This window comes from Phoenix dactylifera, chromosome 5, assembly GCF_051530095.1.
Source record: "Phoenix dactylifera cultivar Ajwa chromosome 5, Ajwa_hap1_PhDact_Kaust_v1.1, whole genome shotgun sequence".
NCBI classification, from domain to species: domain Eukaryota; kingdom Viridiplantae; phylum Streptophyta; class Magnoliopsida; order Arecales; family Arecaceae; genus Phoenix; species Phoenix dactylifera.
Window position 1 is genome coordinate 4,110,427 of NC_143194.1, and position 15,094 is coordinate 4,125,520.

The 15,094-nt window shown below is 41.7% G+C and overlaps 1 protein-coding gene across 3 annotated transcripts; it reads left to right on the forward strand.

Annotated features, from left to right (window-relative positions):
• Positions 1-637: 637 nt before the first annotated feature.
• LOC103708653 (protein Brevis radix-like 1) lies at positions 638-9,623 on the forward strand. Of its 3 annotated transcripts, none has more exons than XR_015986893.2 (6): positions 638-1,309; positions 1,393-1,787; positions 7,689-7,824; positions 7,939-8,375; positions 9,082-9,221; positions 9,354-9,623. XR_015986893.2 is itself a non-coding variant. In XM_008793690.6 (5 exons), the coding sequence occupies exons 1-5, from the start codon at positions 1,178-1,180 to the stop codon at positions 9,158-9,160; spliced, it is 1,179 nt and encodes a 392-aa protein (XP_008791912.2). In that variant the 5' UTR covers positions 639-1,177; the 3' UTR covers positions 9,161-9,623. The 3 variants fall into 3 exon arrangements, 1 of the variants encoding a protein (XP_008791912.2); XR_001879552.5 differs by having other exon boundaries at positions 639-1,309; positions 9,082-9,247; XM_008793690.6 differs by having other exon boundaries at positions 639-1,309; positions 9,082-9,623.
• The last annotated feature ends 5,471 nt before the right edge of the window (positions 9,624-15,094 follow it).

The window sequence follows — 15,094 nt, forward strand, 5'->3', positions numbered from 1 at the left end:
AAGGCTAAGCAAAATATTCATGGCAGATTGGCTCGCCAACTTTGCAAATTTTCAACCAGTTCGTGGATTTCAGCTGCCAGGTTACTGCACGATCATTTGGCTCTCATAACCATATACCACACGCATCTTTATATTAATCTAACACCCATTTGTATCAAAAAATCATGCTTCATATATTAAAGTATTATTTTTATGCTTATGTATCTTATAAAATATTAATACAAAATTAATATTTTAATTAAGTTGAAAAAGGAATCAAATAATAGAGGCATTGTTGGATTATATAGCATCAACCCCTTAGATCATGAATAATGTCATTCTAGTCTTTGTTTAATAATGTACAATGGCATCTGGCATGCACACACTTTTTAAAAAAGGTCCATGATTTTTTAAGAAGAGCAAGCTATTAAACTGTCGAACCAGAAGCCTTTCCAATCTTTTGCAATGCTTCCCAAGTTTTCCCACCACATTACAGTACCACACTTTTATTAACTTACAAGGTCCAAAATAGCCTTATAGCAGTGTAACAGTGTATTGTAGTGGTAGCTTCGTATAAATGACAGTTAAGTACATGTATAGCATTGATGCGTGATATCGCTCTGATATCGTTTTCACCCAAAAAATTGTTTTTTTCTCATACATTAAAATAGCATACTCACTGAACTTACCAGTCTGAAAGCAAGGTATCTCTGGAAAAGGCACATTCCTGCCACGTGTCCCCGATTGGGTCACTCGCCTACCGGATGGGTAAACATACCGCCCTCACTGTTCTCCCCGCCGAGAGCGTTGCTTTCAGCGTGAACTGTAAACGAACTCCAAGCGAAGCAGCACACCTCGCCCTCCGTCCTCTTTAAATAAACTCTCTCTTCGGTCTCTCTAATCCTCGCCCTAATCCGCCATTAACACCCTCGTCGCGAGCTTCTCGTGCCCACCCTTCCCGACAAGCGATTTAAAGCGACTGAGAATCTCTGAGCGGCGAAATTTATGCAAGCCATTAAAGCCCTCCTCCACTGAGGCCGAGCAGTTGCTTTTGTCGCGCCTTAAAAGAAGCAAACCCTCGAACACCTTCGGCGCCTCTCGGTTCCTTCCCTTACGATAGGCAAGATCCGGGCTTCCCCCACCGAGATCGAATCCGATCCGGCGGAGAAGCTCGTCGGCACCGCAGGATCAGGCCGGGATGCTGACCTGCATCGCGTGCACGAAGCAGCTCGGCGGGGGGGGCCTCCACGACCCCGCCGACGACGACGACCATGATACCGCCGGTGGCACCCCCAGCACCCGCCAGGCCATCAAAGCCCTCACCGCCCAGGTAAGAACTCGAATCCGAGCTAGGGTTTCGTTTCTTGGGTGGTTCTTGGATTGATTTGGGGTTTCTTCTGGGTGGGTGGTCAGATCAAGGACATGGCGCTGAAGGCGTCGGGGGCGTACAGGCACTGCAAGCCGTGCGCTGGGTCGGGGAGGCACGGCGGTGCTGGGGGGTACGCGGACTCGGACGGGGCGTCGGGGTCGGAGAGGTTCCACTACGCGTACCGGCGGGCGATGGGGAGTACGGGGTCGACGCCGAGGGTGGTCTACGGGAGGGAGATGGAGGCGCGGCTGAGGGCGCTGTCGAGCGGGGAGGGGACGCCGCCATCGATGAGTGGGCGGACGGAGACGGCATCGTCTGCGCTGTTCATGGAGGAGGAGGACGAGCCCAGGGAATGGGTGGCCCAGGTCGAGCCCGGGGTCCTCATCACCTTCCTCTCTCTCCCCCAAGGGGGGAACGACCTCAAGAGGATTCGATTCAGGTACGCCGCCCGTTCGCTTTTCCCTCTTTCCTCGTTTGTTGCTATCTCGTTGTTTCGCTTGGGTTGCGGCTGGGGCCGGAGGTAGCGGTGCGGTCACCGTCGCCGCGACATCCAGTAAGCTGAATTCTCGTTCGTTGGCGTGTCTGCCGAGTCGCCGGAAAATAGGTTCCCGGTGTGGTGTTAAAATTCAGGTCATTTTTCAACAAATTTCTCGTTTTTTTAAGCCTTCGTCACGAAAGTGGAAAAAAATGTTTTCTTAATGCAAAATGACCCCCAAAAGTATCCGTATTTAAAAGTTTATGAGGTTTCTTAAGCCTTGACGGCAGGTCTTCCGTACTTCTTTTTGGGTCTTTTTTTTTCAAACATATAAACATTTCAAAGTTTCAGCCAAAAAAAGAGAGAGAGATAGAGATTGTTAAGATTTGTTAGTATTAGATTAAAATATCTCTTTCTCAGTTTTTTCTCTTTGTTTTTTCAAAAAAAAAAAAGCAAAAGTTTCAGAGAGAATCAATCTCTGCTGAAAAAACGAAGTTTTAGTTCCTTTTTTTTTTAATAAAATTTTCTTCTCCTTCGTGAAAGGCTCGAGCGGTAAATTCTGGCCACATTAGAGGGGTAAAACGAAATTTTGCAAAGCCGATGGTGCTTTACTTCGAATCGAAACATGGCCAACTTGGCCTTTCTAAACTTGGAAGCCCTCGGCACGGATCTCGAACCCCATGCAATCCAGTGCTGCATTGCTGTAACCAGTAATCTCTCACAGCTCGAAAGGCCCTTCGAGGAATAATTTATTGTATATATATATATATATATATATTATTAGAATAGAAAAAGTTGAGTTTAAACAAAAGTAAAGAAAGTAAGTGGTGGGGGTAGCATCGGTTGCGTTTCGAATTATTTTGCCGGGTTACTCCTCATCCATTTTCCGTATAGCTTTCCTCTTTTTCCGGCTTCCCCATTTGTCTTTTAGCTTCGTTGATGGTCAAGGCTCAGCACCATGGACCTTGGCTTCGCACGCCCAAGGCAATCTAGGCTCTAGACTCTAGAGTGACGACAAAAGGCCCACCTTCTACTAACTTTGGAGGGCCTCCTTCAGCCCTTTTGATAACAGTGATGGGCCACGTAAGTTTGGGCCGAGTTCCAACCCTGCTTAGGTTTCAGATGCTAAGAATGAGTTATGGGAGTGAATTCTGTATGTCATTTAAAATTTTTACTGGCCGCCAGGCACTTAAGATTTGCCTGGTGAGATGCCTGCTGTGTCCCTCTATGTCACTTGAATTAATAACTTAGTATGCTACTAGAAGAAGACGAAGAAGAATTAAATATGGCATGAAACTTTATGGGAAGATAACTTGATAAACTTAAAAAACTCATGTCTACGTTATCTTTCTGACATTTGTGGACCACATGAATATCGGATCTGGTGTTTGTACAAAGGACAAGGTCTAGGCTGCAGCTGATTCCCCTTGGTGCATGATGCATGGGCTGTAGAGTGGGATCCAAGGATACCATAGACGACGATAGCTAGCTTATCCAGCATATGGTAATCAGGGGCTAAGATTTTACGTTAGATATTGCTATGTGGGTTCACATGGCTCGTGTCATGCTACAACACTAAGCAAGCTCTATTTATGCTAGCACCAATAATGAATAGGTTTATTTATAAACTAGTTTGAGACAAAAGTTATGCGCATTAAAGGACATGGGGGTGACTGTGATGGTCTTAAAGAATGTTTCGTAGAACTGCTGGTGGATGGAACACGGCGGAACAGCAACAATCCCTCAGCCTATTTGGTTGCTGAACAACGTAGAATAAATTTGAATGAAAACACGCTTATCTAGTTTTATTTTATCAGGCAACTTTTTTTTATGAAACTATGGCAAAGCAAGATAAAAGGACAGGTATTTTTGAAATTTCGAGAAAGTTGGCAAGCTATGGTTTAGTAATTTATTCCTCTTACCTTGAATAAAACCATTCGAACCTTGGTCGAACAATTTTGTGGAGACTTTTTCTCCATTTTGGCCATGATGTTATTCCTCTTATTCAAGTAACCTGAATAAAAAGATGAAACCGAACACAACATTCCAAATGAAACTTGACTTATATATGCTAACTAGCTATGGTCATGTGCAAGGCACCTAATAAATGAATCATTGATAAATGCGATCTTCTTCTGATCAACGTTCTTTCTCTTTTTGTATCCTTTATTTTTTCCCTTTTTTGGGGGTCTTATTCTTTATGTGATAAAATAAATACTCTTTTACTTTTGACTAGTTGTCGTTTTTTTTCCTTCTAAATAGTAATTACTAAAGCAAAATGCAAGTTTTTACCACAGTTGAGTGCGTTTATACAAGTATTAAAATCTGAAAATATGAAAGAAAATGATAGTTCTTGGTCTCTGGTATTATACTGCAGGTTTTGGGATGTCTTCTTAATTCATATAAATATATAATTCCGAAACATCCGAGTTTGGCTTTGCAAGGTTTGTGGTACCCTCTTTTCTTCTTAATAAAGTGCTGGACTTGGCAGTGCACGTGATGGAGGCTCGAGTAACCATGATCCTGTCATAGGATCTAATTAGAGATGTTTGATTACTTATGCAACTTGATAGAGTCATTTCAGAATCATGCACATTTTTTATTTCTTATCTGAGAGGATTGAAGTAGGAGGGTGCAAGATATAAGATGTGAGTATCCAGAGGCATGTGATCGTTGAGAAGAAAGGCATGTAGAATTCAGAAATTTATGCCAAAAGATTGAGAATTTAATCAACTGAAACTCTTGTAAAAATGGAAAATGAAAAATCTGAATGGAAGTAGGAAATCTTGAGAAGCGACTTGGAGCTTCTCTGCTCTCTCCTTTCCAGATCTCTTGACTTGGAAATAAAATGAGCCTTGCATACACTAACAATTTGGGTGTGCAGCTTAGGTCCACTGCATTTTGCAGTTGTTCAGAGATCATCTTGACATCCATGCATCTAGTATATAGCGCATGGCACATGAAACATGAACCTCAAGATGAGCTTGAGCAGCATCAGGGTGCGGTAAATTGAAATTGTACTTAAAAGAGTCCAGCTATAAAAACCTTTCCTGTGGAGTCATAAAAAACCTTTCCTATGTCTAGGTATAGAATGGTCATAGCTTATAAATAAGTAAACTTCTTTATTTCTATCAAGAAGATGAGAATCTAAGTTGGTTTCTTCGCCCAATTGAGAATAGAGAGAAACCTGTCTGCTTACCAGATTCCCGCTGATCTTGTTTCAATTTCTTTTTAAACTTCTGTTCAAGTTACATTCGATAGTTTTCTTTTCTTTTTAAAATTTTCAATTCCCTCTCACAACTATCTTATGCCTGTATCGTGTAGGTGTTAGCATCTTTTATAAATAAGTCCTTCTTATTTCAAGTCTCTCTCGAGAATGAGAAAAGGAAAATTTGTTTAAGTCAAAGTTTGGGTTTATTTATGAAAAATCATAAATAACAAATTATCTTTTCTTTTTGACTCGATAGAGAGAAGGGTTAACCTCAATTACAGATCGACTATGATATAATTCAAGCTTCCCCTCATTAGTATCAAACTCGTCCGACGCTTTATGAAGAGATAAGATGGCGTCAGACAGCTTGCCAGGCCGAACTTGGATGTGAAAGCCTTCTAGTATAGACATTTAATGTTTGTTCAGAGCCAGCCGCCTCATTCCACACTCACCATCTATTACCCATATCTTCACCCTTCGTGATCCACACGCGTATGCGCTCTCAACTTCACAATAAATAGACTGCTCTTGCTTTAGTTCATACACCGTGAGGAAGAAGGAGAAGAAAAATATGCTGGTTAAAAGTGTTAATATATATTTATCATACTACAAAAGTAATAACATTTGAATTAACGGGGGATCATGGTCGTTTGTGCTTCTAGGCTTATCCATAGCTATAAACAGACTTTAGGTGACGGAAAAGGAATGTTTATTGATACTTAATTTAATAAAGCCATGATATTTTTATCAAAACTAGGTGGGTTCATGATGTATCATGCCATAATAATTGCAGATATAATTAGGTTCACGGCCCCCCTAATCAAGTGATGTATTCGACATAAATGGAATCGTTGAGATGATGAGCAGGGAGGCCTGATGGTCTGGAACATGATTATTTTTTTAGAAAACATACTTAACCAAAGATGGCGATTTCTCTGAGATTTGTGGCCTTTCAAACTCTGTCATCGCCTTTGACCCTAAATATCAACACCTTAGAGAGTAGAGAAATATCACGCAGACAGGCTTCCAGCAACCAAATCTTTTCGCACGTAAATAAATCTTTGCTTGGTAGGTCGAAGTAATTAATAGTCATCTAGGGTCTGCTACTCTCTTTGAATGCTGTGGAACCATACATTCTATATCCTTGACTTTGATTTTGCACTTACCGTCTCTGATGGCTCGTCTGAGAAGGAGAAAATATAGTAACAGTTGGTTTATTCACAGGTTTCTGAGAAACCTGGGGCACCTTCTCATGAAGACGGGCCTAGTGGTACTGTGATGTCTATTATTTCCTGCTAAATTTGATTTAAAAGTCACATGCTTCCTGAAGATCTTAGATTTATGATTTTGTATTCATCTGTTTAATTCAAGACATGATTATAAGAAAATGATGAATTAGGATAAAAATATTGCTAGAATATGATAACATATCTACCTTATCATCATAGACTGTTACAGAACATTGGATCTAATTTTAGTGTGAGAGTTTTGCATCTCGTTAGATCTGGGTCCATGGGGCATGAGCTATTAGTGAATGCAATTCCTGAACGGTGGATTGGATAACATATCCAAAAATCCATGTCCAACTAGATAACACAGTCTGGGAATCAAAGACAGCCTTATTACTTTACTGACATTAGGTCAAGTTCGGATGTAGGATGGACATCAGAATAGGCCACTTGTCCTGGCCTATCCCGGGGATAACTGCCAGGCAAGTCCAAACAGGGGATTGGACCCCTGGTCCCTGATAGTTCCGTCGAACCTGGATCAGTGCTTCCTTGCATCCTCATGAGGCAGGTATCCTGGTCATTTGATGCCACATGATTAAAATTGTCAAAATTCATCGTTGATTAACAGAAAGTAATGAAAAAGGGTAGAACATCATTAGTCAGAAAGTAACATCAGTGTTGTTTGTTGTACAGCAGTACTATATAATCACTAGTGGAAATAATAACAGTTTATCCAGCCAAAAGTCAACGCTACCCTGGATATTAAAAAAAATGAAATGCATGTACCCAAAAAAAAAAGACAAGGATTTTCTATTTATCCCATCTGTAAACAGTGCATTAGGGTTTAACCATAGATTTAGCTCATGTCTAATAGGATTACAATCCTAGTTATGTTAAAATCGTCAACCCTGCTATTCATGCCGAACTGCCCCTCCCTTGAGTCTTTACTCAACCCATTGATTCACTATAACGTATGGTGCTGGGTGAAAAGAACTAGAAAGGATCCCGAAGTAATTGGATCCTAAATCAATAATTGAGATGATAACAAAAGACCTAGCATGTCCCTATATTTGGTCAAATAAAGACGACAGTTTTCTGATGAAAACAAAATGAATGCAATTTAACTAACCTCGTACTTTACCTACAATAGTCTTCTTACATGCTTTGAACTTTAGCTTTCATTGTATGGCATTATTGACATGTAGTATGTATCTAATTAGTTATGACCAATTTATGAATAGTTTAGTGAATAATCAAATACAATTTCTTTATTAAGCCATTTATCAAGAACGCTTGGCCAAGAAACAAGGAATTTTTTAAATAATCTTAAGTCAGTCATGGAATTCTTTTAAGTTTGAACTGCATCCTCAACTTTTTGTGGAAATGCTTGAATTGTAATGCTGGTTTTGGTCGAACTACATACAGCCGGGAGATGTTTAACAAGTGGCAAGCCCAACGGTGGTGGGCCGAGAACTACGACAAGGTCATGGAGCTGTATAATGTCCAGAGGTTCAATCGCCAGGCCGTCCCCCTCCCCACCCCTCCTAGGTCCGAAGATGAGGTGAGCCGTGATCCTTTTCCCCAACCCATGCCTTCTTGGCTGCTGTCCAAATTCCTTCTGATGACCTCGGTTAACTCGTGACTCCGTCTTATCTCTCTTCCTTTTCTTTTTCAGAGCTCGAAGGAGGATAGCCCGGTGACGCCGCCACTGAGCAAAGAGCGGCTCCCCCGCAACTTCCACAGGCCACTGATGGGCGGCGGCGCAGTTGGTTATTCGTCATCGGACTCACTCGAGCACCATTCAAGCCACCACGGCCAGCACGGCCACCACCACCACCATCATGGGCGGCACTGTTATGATTCAGGGGGGCTGGCGTCGACGCCAAAGTTGTCGAGCATCAGCGGAGCGAAGACGGAGACATCGTCAATGGATGCGTCTGTGCGAACAAGCTCGTCCCCGGAGGATGCGGACCGGTCGGGGGAGCTGTCGGTGTCGATGAGCAATGCAAGCGACCAGGAGAGGGAGTGGGTCGAGGAAGACGAGCCCGGGGTTTATATTACCATCCGGGCGCTGCCCGGTGGCATCAGAGAGCTCCGCCGCGTCAGGTTCAGGTACTCCCTCCTTTCCCTCCCTGTTCTGCACTGCTCCCCAGCCCATCTCTTTTCTTACTCTATATTTCAGTATTTTTTGGGCCAGCACCAAGGCCTAACTAACTAACTGGTCTTCTTACTGGCTCAAGGCTGGAACGACTGGTATTGGTATGGCCCGCTTACTACGGTGCACCATCTATGTGACCTATGGTTCTCTTAAGGTTTTAGAACCATTTCATTGGATCACCTTCTTAAAGGCGTACTACCAAGTCTGGGATTTGGAAATCGGAATATGAATCGAAGATTTTTACTAGTACTTTTTCTCCTCTTTTTTTTTTCAGAATATACCCCTACTTAGAATTATCCGGGCCAAATATGTAGAAATCAACGACACCAAAATATGAACCCATAACCTCCCATTTGGATGAGTGCAACTATAGTTTGCCGGGTTGGATTTGGCTTGGGCCCGTTTATTTATTCTTCATATGCTATACGGAGACCTGGCCCAATGGCATGTCTATGCATGCCATCCTGTGCCCAATGGCATGAGTGAAAAAATCACGCGGACTCGACCGAGCTGTCTTGCCGACGGGGTCTTGCTAGTTGGTTTGACCCTCTTAGTTATACGCTGCTGTTTTTGCGCATAAACCTTTTTTTATTTTTTTTTTGCTTGTGCCTTTTTTTTGCTTCTGATCCTCCGGCGTTTGGATGGTACAAATTGTTGCAGCCGGGAGAGGTTCAGTGAGATGCATGCAAGGATGTGGTGGGAAGAGAACCGAGCCAGAATTCATGAACAGTATCTATGACACGAGAGAGAAGGAAGAGAGACGCTAAAGAAGAAGCTCTGCTGCATTAGAATGTCTCCATGTGCGTTTGCCTTTTGTCTGCTTTTGGTGAAGTCACAAACTTCTTTCTTCATCATTGCATATATGAGTTTTATACGAAAACACTGGGCACTGACATTGTGCAGTATCCTTTTCCCTTCCTCACACTACCCAGCGGGAGCTGGTCATGGATTAGCCTTTGCTCCTAGCGGCTAGCTGAGTAGAAAACAAGAGCATGCTCTCCTAGGCAACAAATGTTTCTTGGGTTGTTTACTTAGAGGTTTGTTTCTTATGCTTCCATTGTCATCTGTGTTTCTTCTACACACACAGCACGTTGTGTGGGGGAATACTTGGGAGGAACTTGAACTGAAGCTGTTTGTTGTTGATGTAGATGGAAGGTTTTGTATTATGAATGAGTGAAAGATGTTTATATTCCTCTGCTGAAGGTGTCATTTCGTCTATATGCTTCTAAAGTAGTTCTTTCTTCTTTCTCCCCTTTCTTATCGGTTTTGCATGTTAAGCATCCCTGCAAGAATGACATTTGTAGCAAAGTAACAATAAAATAAATGGACTAATAGCTACTGAATTTTCCTTCTGTCCAGTATTGTGATGTAATCTTTTATTTCGAGATACCCACCACGAGATAGATAGGGGGAACACATGAACTACCAAAATTCTTGAATCTCGATATTTTTTTTGGTAACAAAGGAGGTGAAGCTTTTCATTAATGGAATACATCATACATAAGAGTTCACACCTGTTACAACCCAAACCTGTTGACAATGCTCCTAACAGAGCTGTAATTCTCCACTACTATTCTGCATGCTTATATGAATACAACACACATCTTGTAACAAAACTTGCTGTACCCCAGGTGATAGCTATTTTACCCCAGTTCAGATTATAGCATTTTTCAGAGGAGTGTAGCATCTGTGTAGCATGCTATCTGAAGCATAATATAGATGCTCCGCCCAGGTGTAAGAAAGAACAAACCATCCCAAACACTGTCTTCTGGTTCTCCTATGGATTGCACCTTGAGCATCAACCTGCAAAATGGTATATAGGTTGCAATGAATATCATCTTGAGAGGTCCAAAAGCAATCCCCTTGAAGTGCCAGTTTTGCGATGAAATCAGCAGCTTTGTTGGCTTGACGATAAGTGTGGGATGCAGTGAACTAGTGCAGGTTTGATTTTCATTCGAGGATATCTTCCAGTAGTGGTATCTTCAATGTCCTGCCCAAAGAACAATTAGCAATCCATAATATTAGAATGATAGAGTCGCCTTCCAACCACACTGCTGGTGCTTGTAATTCAACCACAGCAGTGTGCATCGCCAACCAAGCTGCTACAAGCTCAGCATAATGGATCGAAGAGGGCTATAGAACTTTACCACCAAGTCTAATAAGTTTGCATTCACTATCTCGTATAATAAATCCAGCAGCCGCTTTTCCTTCTGTTACTGCAGCATCAATGTTCGCCTTTTAGATTCCAGAGGGAGGGGGCAGCCACAAGGTTCTGAAGTGCTGCCGGGTTCCTTGGCGGAATCTTATAGATGCTTTGATTTGCAGCAACTTCTTTGCGATTGAAGTAGGTGAAGGCCCTGTTGGCAGAAACCGGTGTGGGCCAAGTCAAGGTTTGCTCGCGGCGGAGGCCGGTATGGGCCAAATCGCAATCGAACACCGGGAAGGCGCTTGGGATGATCGGTTTAAAGACTATGGTTGAGTCTTCACTATCACCTGCGGGTTTTAGTGAGATAGCAGCGCCTACGGTCCTAACAGTGGTATCAGAGCCAGCGGCACGGGTTTGATTCCCAGGATAAGCGATTAAAAAAAAAAAAAACTCCTTTGCTGGATGGGAAGGGAATTGTTGGTGGAGGCCAGTGTGGGCCAAGTCAGCAGGGTTTGCTTGCTGGGGGGGATTGTTGGCAGAGGCCAGTGTAGGTCAATTCAGCAAGGCTCGCCCGCGGCGGAGGCCGGTGTGGGCCAAGTCGCAATCGAACGATGGAGAGGAGCTTGGGATGATCGGTTTAAAGACTATGGTTAAGCCTTCACTATTACTTGCGGGTTTTAGTGAAATGACAGCGCCTAGGGTCCTAACAGGCTCTTCTTACAAGTTGTGCAGGGGATTAAGTGATATTTTGAAAGTTCCGTTCATTTCAAGCTGACCAAATCAGCCAAGTAAGCATTGCCAACGATGATCGATGCCCCTCCTCTACCTCGGCCATAGATATGAAATCTGTTAAAACCATATGATTGATTAGGTCCATTGATTGATTGATTATGTTAAACTTAGTCGGTGTCTTACTAAACTTCATCTTGATTGATTTGTGATTGATTGTGCCAAACTTAGCCGACTTTATCCAATTTTATTAGCCTTCCATTTCATATAAAGGCTGCTCTGTAATTTGTATTTGTAACAGACACGCAGAAATAATTTTTTTCCCTCTTTTTCTCCAAAGATTTCAACAAAATCCACGAAGCCCGGCAAAGAAGTTGGCATAGATTCGATTGCCGACACACATCTCAGCTGGTTCCAAGAACTCACAGCAAAGGTGCATTTAAATAACACATGATTGCAGTATTCTATAGTGTTTTGACAGAGGTCGCATAATGTGTGTGCATGATCAGTAATTCCTCTCCTGGTTGGAAGCTATTTACGAGGCAGTCTATTCCAAAGTATTTGACCTTCATAGGCGCGACCAAGGACCATAGCCATGTTGAACAGGGATTGGATTCCCACTGCGGTTTCTTTAGTAGATGATATATATATAAATATATATATCTGGCTGAACTGGTTGCTGCCCCACAGTAGCTGATCAGACCAGTCCTCATGCGCAGGAGGCACTCTATATATCTGTTAAAATATTCATATATATATATATATATATATATAAAGTGATTTTGTTTCCCCAGTATACCTCAAAAGTTATATATAGTTATGTACAGATTCCATATAAAAAAAATAATGTAGGCTGATATATGATAATAGAGAAAAATATTACAGGTGATGTTGGTTGTTAAGATTTCTAAAATTATGCTAATAATATCTGGTTCATCATCTCATGTGGGAAAAAATCAAAAAGCACGTCCAGATTCCCGCCTCTAGAAGGTGCTATCAAATTACTGAATCCATTGCGTAATCGGAATGGCAGATATCCAAGGGTCATTAAGAACATTAATTGAGTGCCCATGTCCAATCAGCCAAATGACTTGGTTCTGAATGATTTGCCCTCGCAGATTTTCTTTCTACATTAGTGAACAGTGCCGGGGTTTGGTGTAAAATGACCAAGACCCATTGAGCTGATACTTAGGTGAGACAACTTTGGCCCAGAGGGAATTGGGATTCATAGTGTTGTGGGATGGGGTTCCCAGTTTAGTCCCACATCGGCTAATCAGCGGAAAGGTCTGTGCCTTAAATGGGGGGCTCAATAACCTCTCCTTACCGAGGGCCCTTTTGTAGGACAAAACCGTGAGGGTAGGGGTAGTACCTCCGCGGCCCCCCGCGCCGTCAGGGCTCGGCGGTGATTGTCATTGGGCCACGGCCCTGGGCGACCTCCCGCCGAGACCCGAAGCGGCAATCCCAGAGCGGACAATACCTCGGCGAGGACGCGGATGCTTTCCCTGCTCGGCCGGTGTGTGGGCTGGTGTCGGGGTTCCGACCCCGCATCACATAGTAAGTTGAGCATCTAGTTTACATAAAAAAGCTTTCCTCCTGGTGTGTAAAAAGAAGGAATCTCGATAGTTTTAATTGACAAACTCTTCTCTGGCATCCTAAGCATTCCATATTCTTTTGAAACAAATTAACAGTAAAGATAGATAGACAAAGGGAGCTCAAGTTGCATGTAGCTGGAATTGCATGTAATTAGCTTGCGTGCAACTGAACCTACTCTGTTTGGAAGGCTGCAGCTGTACTTGCTGTAATTACCATTTTTATTTGGAAGGTTGTAGCTGAGAGTTGTAAGCTCTTTGAAGCTGTTTGTTAAAGAGAGGCTCCGGGTAAGCAACAAATGCATCTCTAGGATCTCCATCGATTGTTAAAGAGAGGCTCGAAGTAGTTGTTTCATGGATAAGTAGAAAGGGGGTCTGGGGGGTTGGGGAGTAAAGGGGTTGATGTGGTTTTTTTTTTGGATGCTCGACACAAACCTGGGATGCTCGAGACCTCAAGCTACAGTAATTGAATCCTAGCTTGATTTAGCCATAACATAAGTTACTATAGCTTGGGGTTAAGATGACAGCTCTTTTGCAGATCAAGTAGCTGTAGCACTTGAGCTATAGGGCTCTAAACAAGCAAGCTGGCCTGCTCTTACAACTTGGTTGAATGCAACTTCATCTACAGACAACCATACAGCTCAAAGATAGGCCGAATTCTTGAATATAGGCATTTTATATCTATGCAAGTTCGTTTCTGATTTTGTTTCTATTGAGTCATATTTGGTTTAAAGAACCCACAATCCATTTGAGTGGCCCTAGTATTTAGCATTGAAAAACTGAAATAGTAATGAGCCTACTTAACTTAACTAGAGATTTTTGAGGAAAATATTTCTTCAAGAGGATCTGAATTCTATATCATTCATGAATAATGCCAAACAAACAATCAGAAAAACTCCAAAGGATCCATGTTAGCGTCTAGAAAAAGCATGTGCATGCAAGGTGGCCCGTGACCTAGGTTATCGGCATGCGATCTTCCGTCTCTCATGCTAGTTTAGTAGATCCCCTTGTATAATGCTTTTGCTATGCAAGCATGTTTGAGTATTTACATCGAAAAACAGCATAGTGTTGAGCTCATGTTGATCCATGCTCTATGTTATTGAAGCATACCATTTAGTTAAGAGCTTATGAATAGATAACGTTGCCTGATTTAACTAGAGATTTAGAGGAAAGCATGTCCTTGAAGAGGATCTGAATTATATATCATTCATAAATAATGCCAAATAAAAAAATGATAAAGCACAACTCTAACGAATAGATATTGGCCTTCGAAAGACTAAGCACAAGTCATGTGTTGTGCTATTCAAGCATATGATCATGTTGAGAGATTCTGAATAGGTGGTACTGATTGATTTAACCAAAGATTCAGAGAAAAGCATGCCCCCCTGAGGATTTATACTCTACATCATGCATGGGTAATGCCAAATAAATAATAAAGTATAAGTTTGAATAATCAACATTAGTATCTTGGAAAGTTGTTTGTGACGTAGGCAATAACATTAGTATTTTTTTTTTCTTTCCAAGCTTTGTTCTAATGTGAGGCAGTGGGATATCGAAGAGATCTTTATGACGGTCAGCGACTTGGAGTTCTGTGATTGAGTGTTCGCATGATCTTGGTAACAACCAATCATCCAAAATTATCTTTATACTTGAGACGAGTCTAAGGATTTGGATCTTAGCGACAATATCTATTATCGCCCTTTAAGCAAAACATTGATCTATCATGCTTATCCAATCCAATAAATCACTTCACATATGTGTTTGACCATAATCCATTATCACATTAGAAATTCTCGATTTATTATGCTTATAAAATCAAACATAAAGAGACCATAGAAATACAACAAATTTGCAACTTCTCCTTCTCTTGCCATATTCCAGTCTAGACTTTAACAAACCTCATTCTATACTCAAATCTCAATGTTAATCTCATGCATGGCAAATCCAATAGTATGAACTATACAAGGAAGCAACGCATGCTAGATGGTGGGCATTCTACGTATTTTCATCATTAGATTTATTTACCTTTCATGTTACATTACAACCAAATATATTTTTCTCATGTACTTCATGTTCTTTTCTCTTTTGTATATTTTTCTTACATTTGTGATTATCTAGCAATTTTAGTTTGATTTTTTTTTTCAAGGGTACATAAAAATTTTGAATTATTATTGGTCCATTTGGCTATTAGATGTCTTGATTGTCCTCT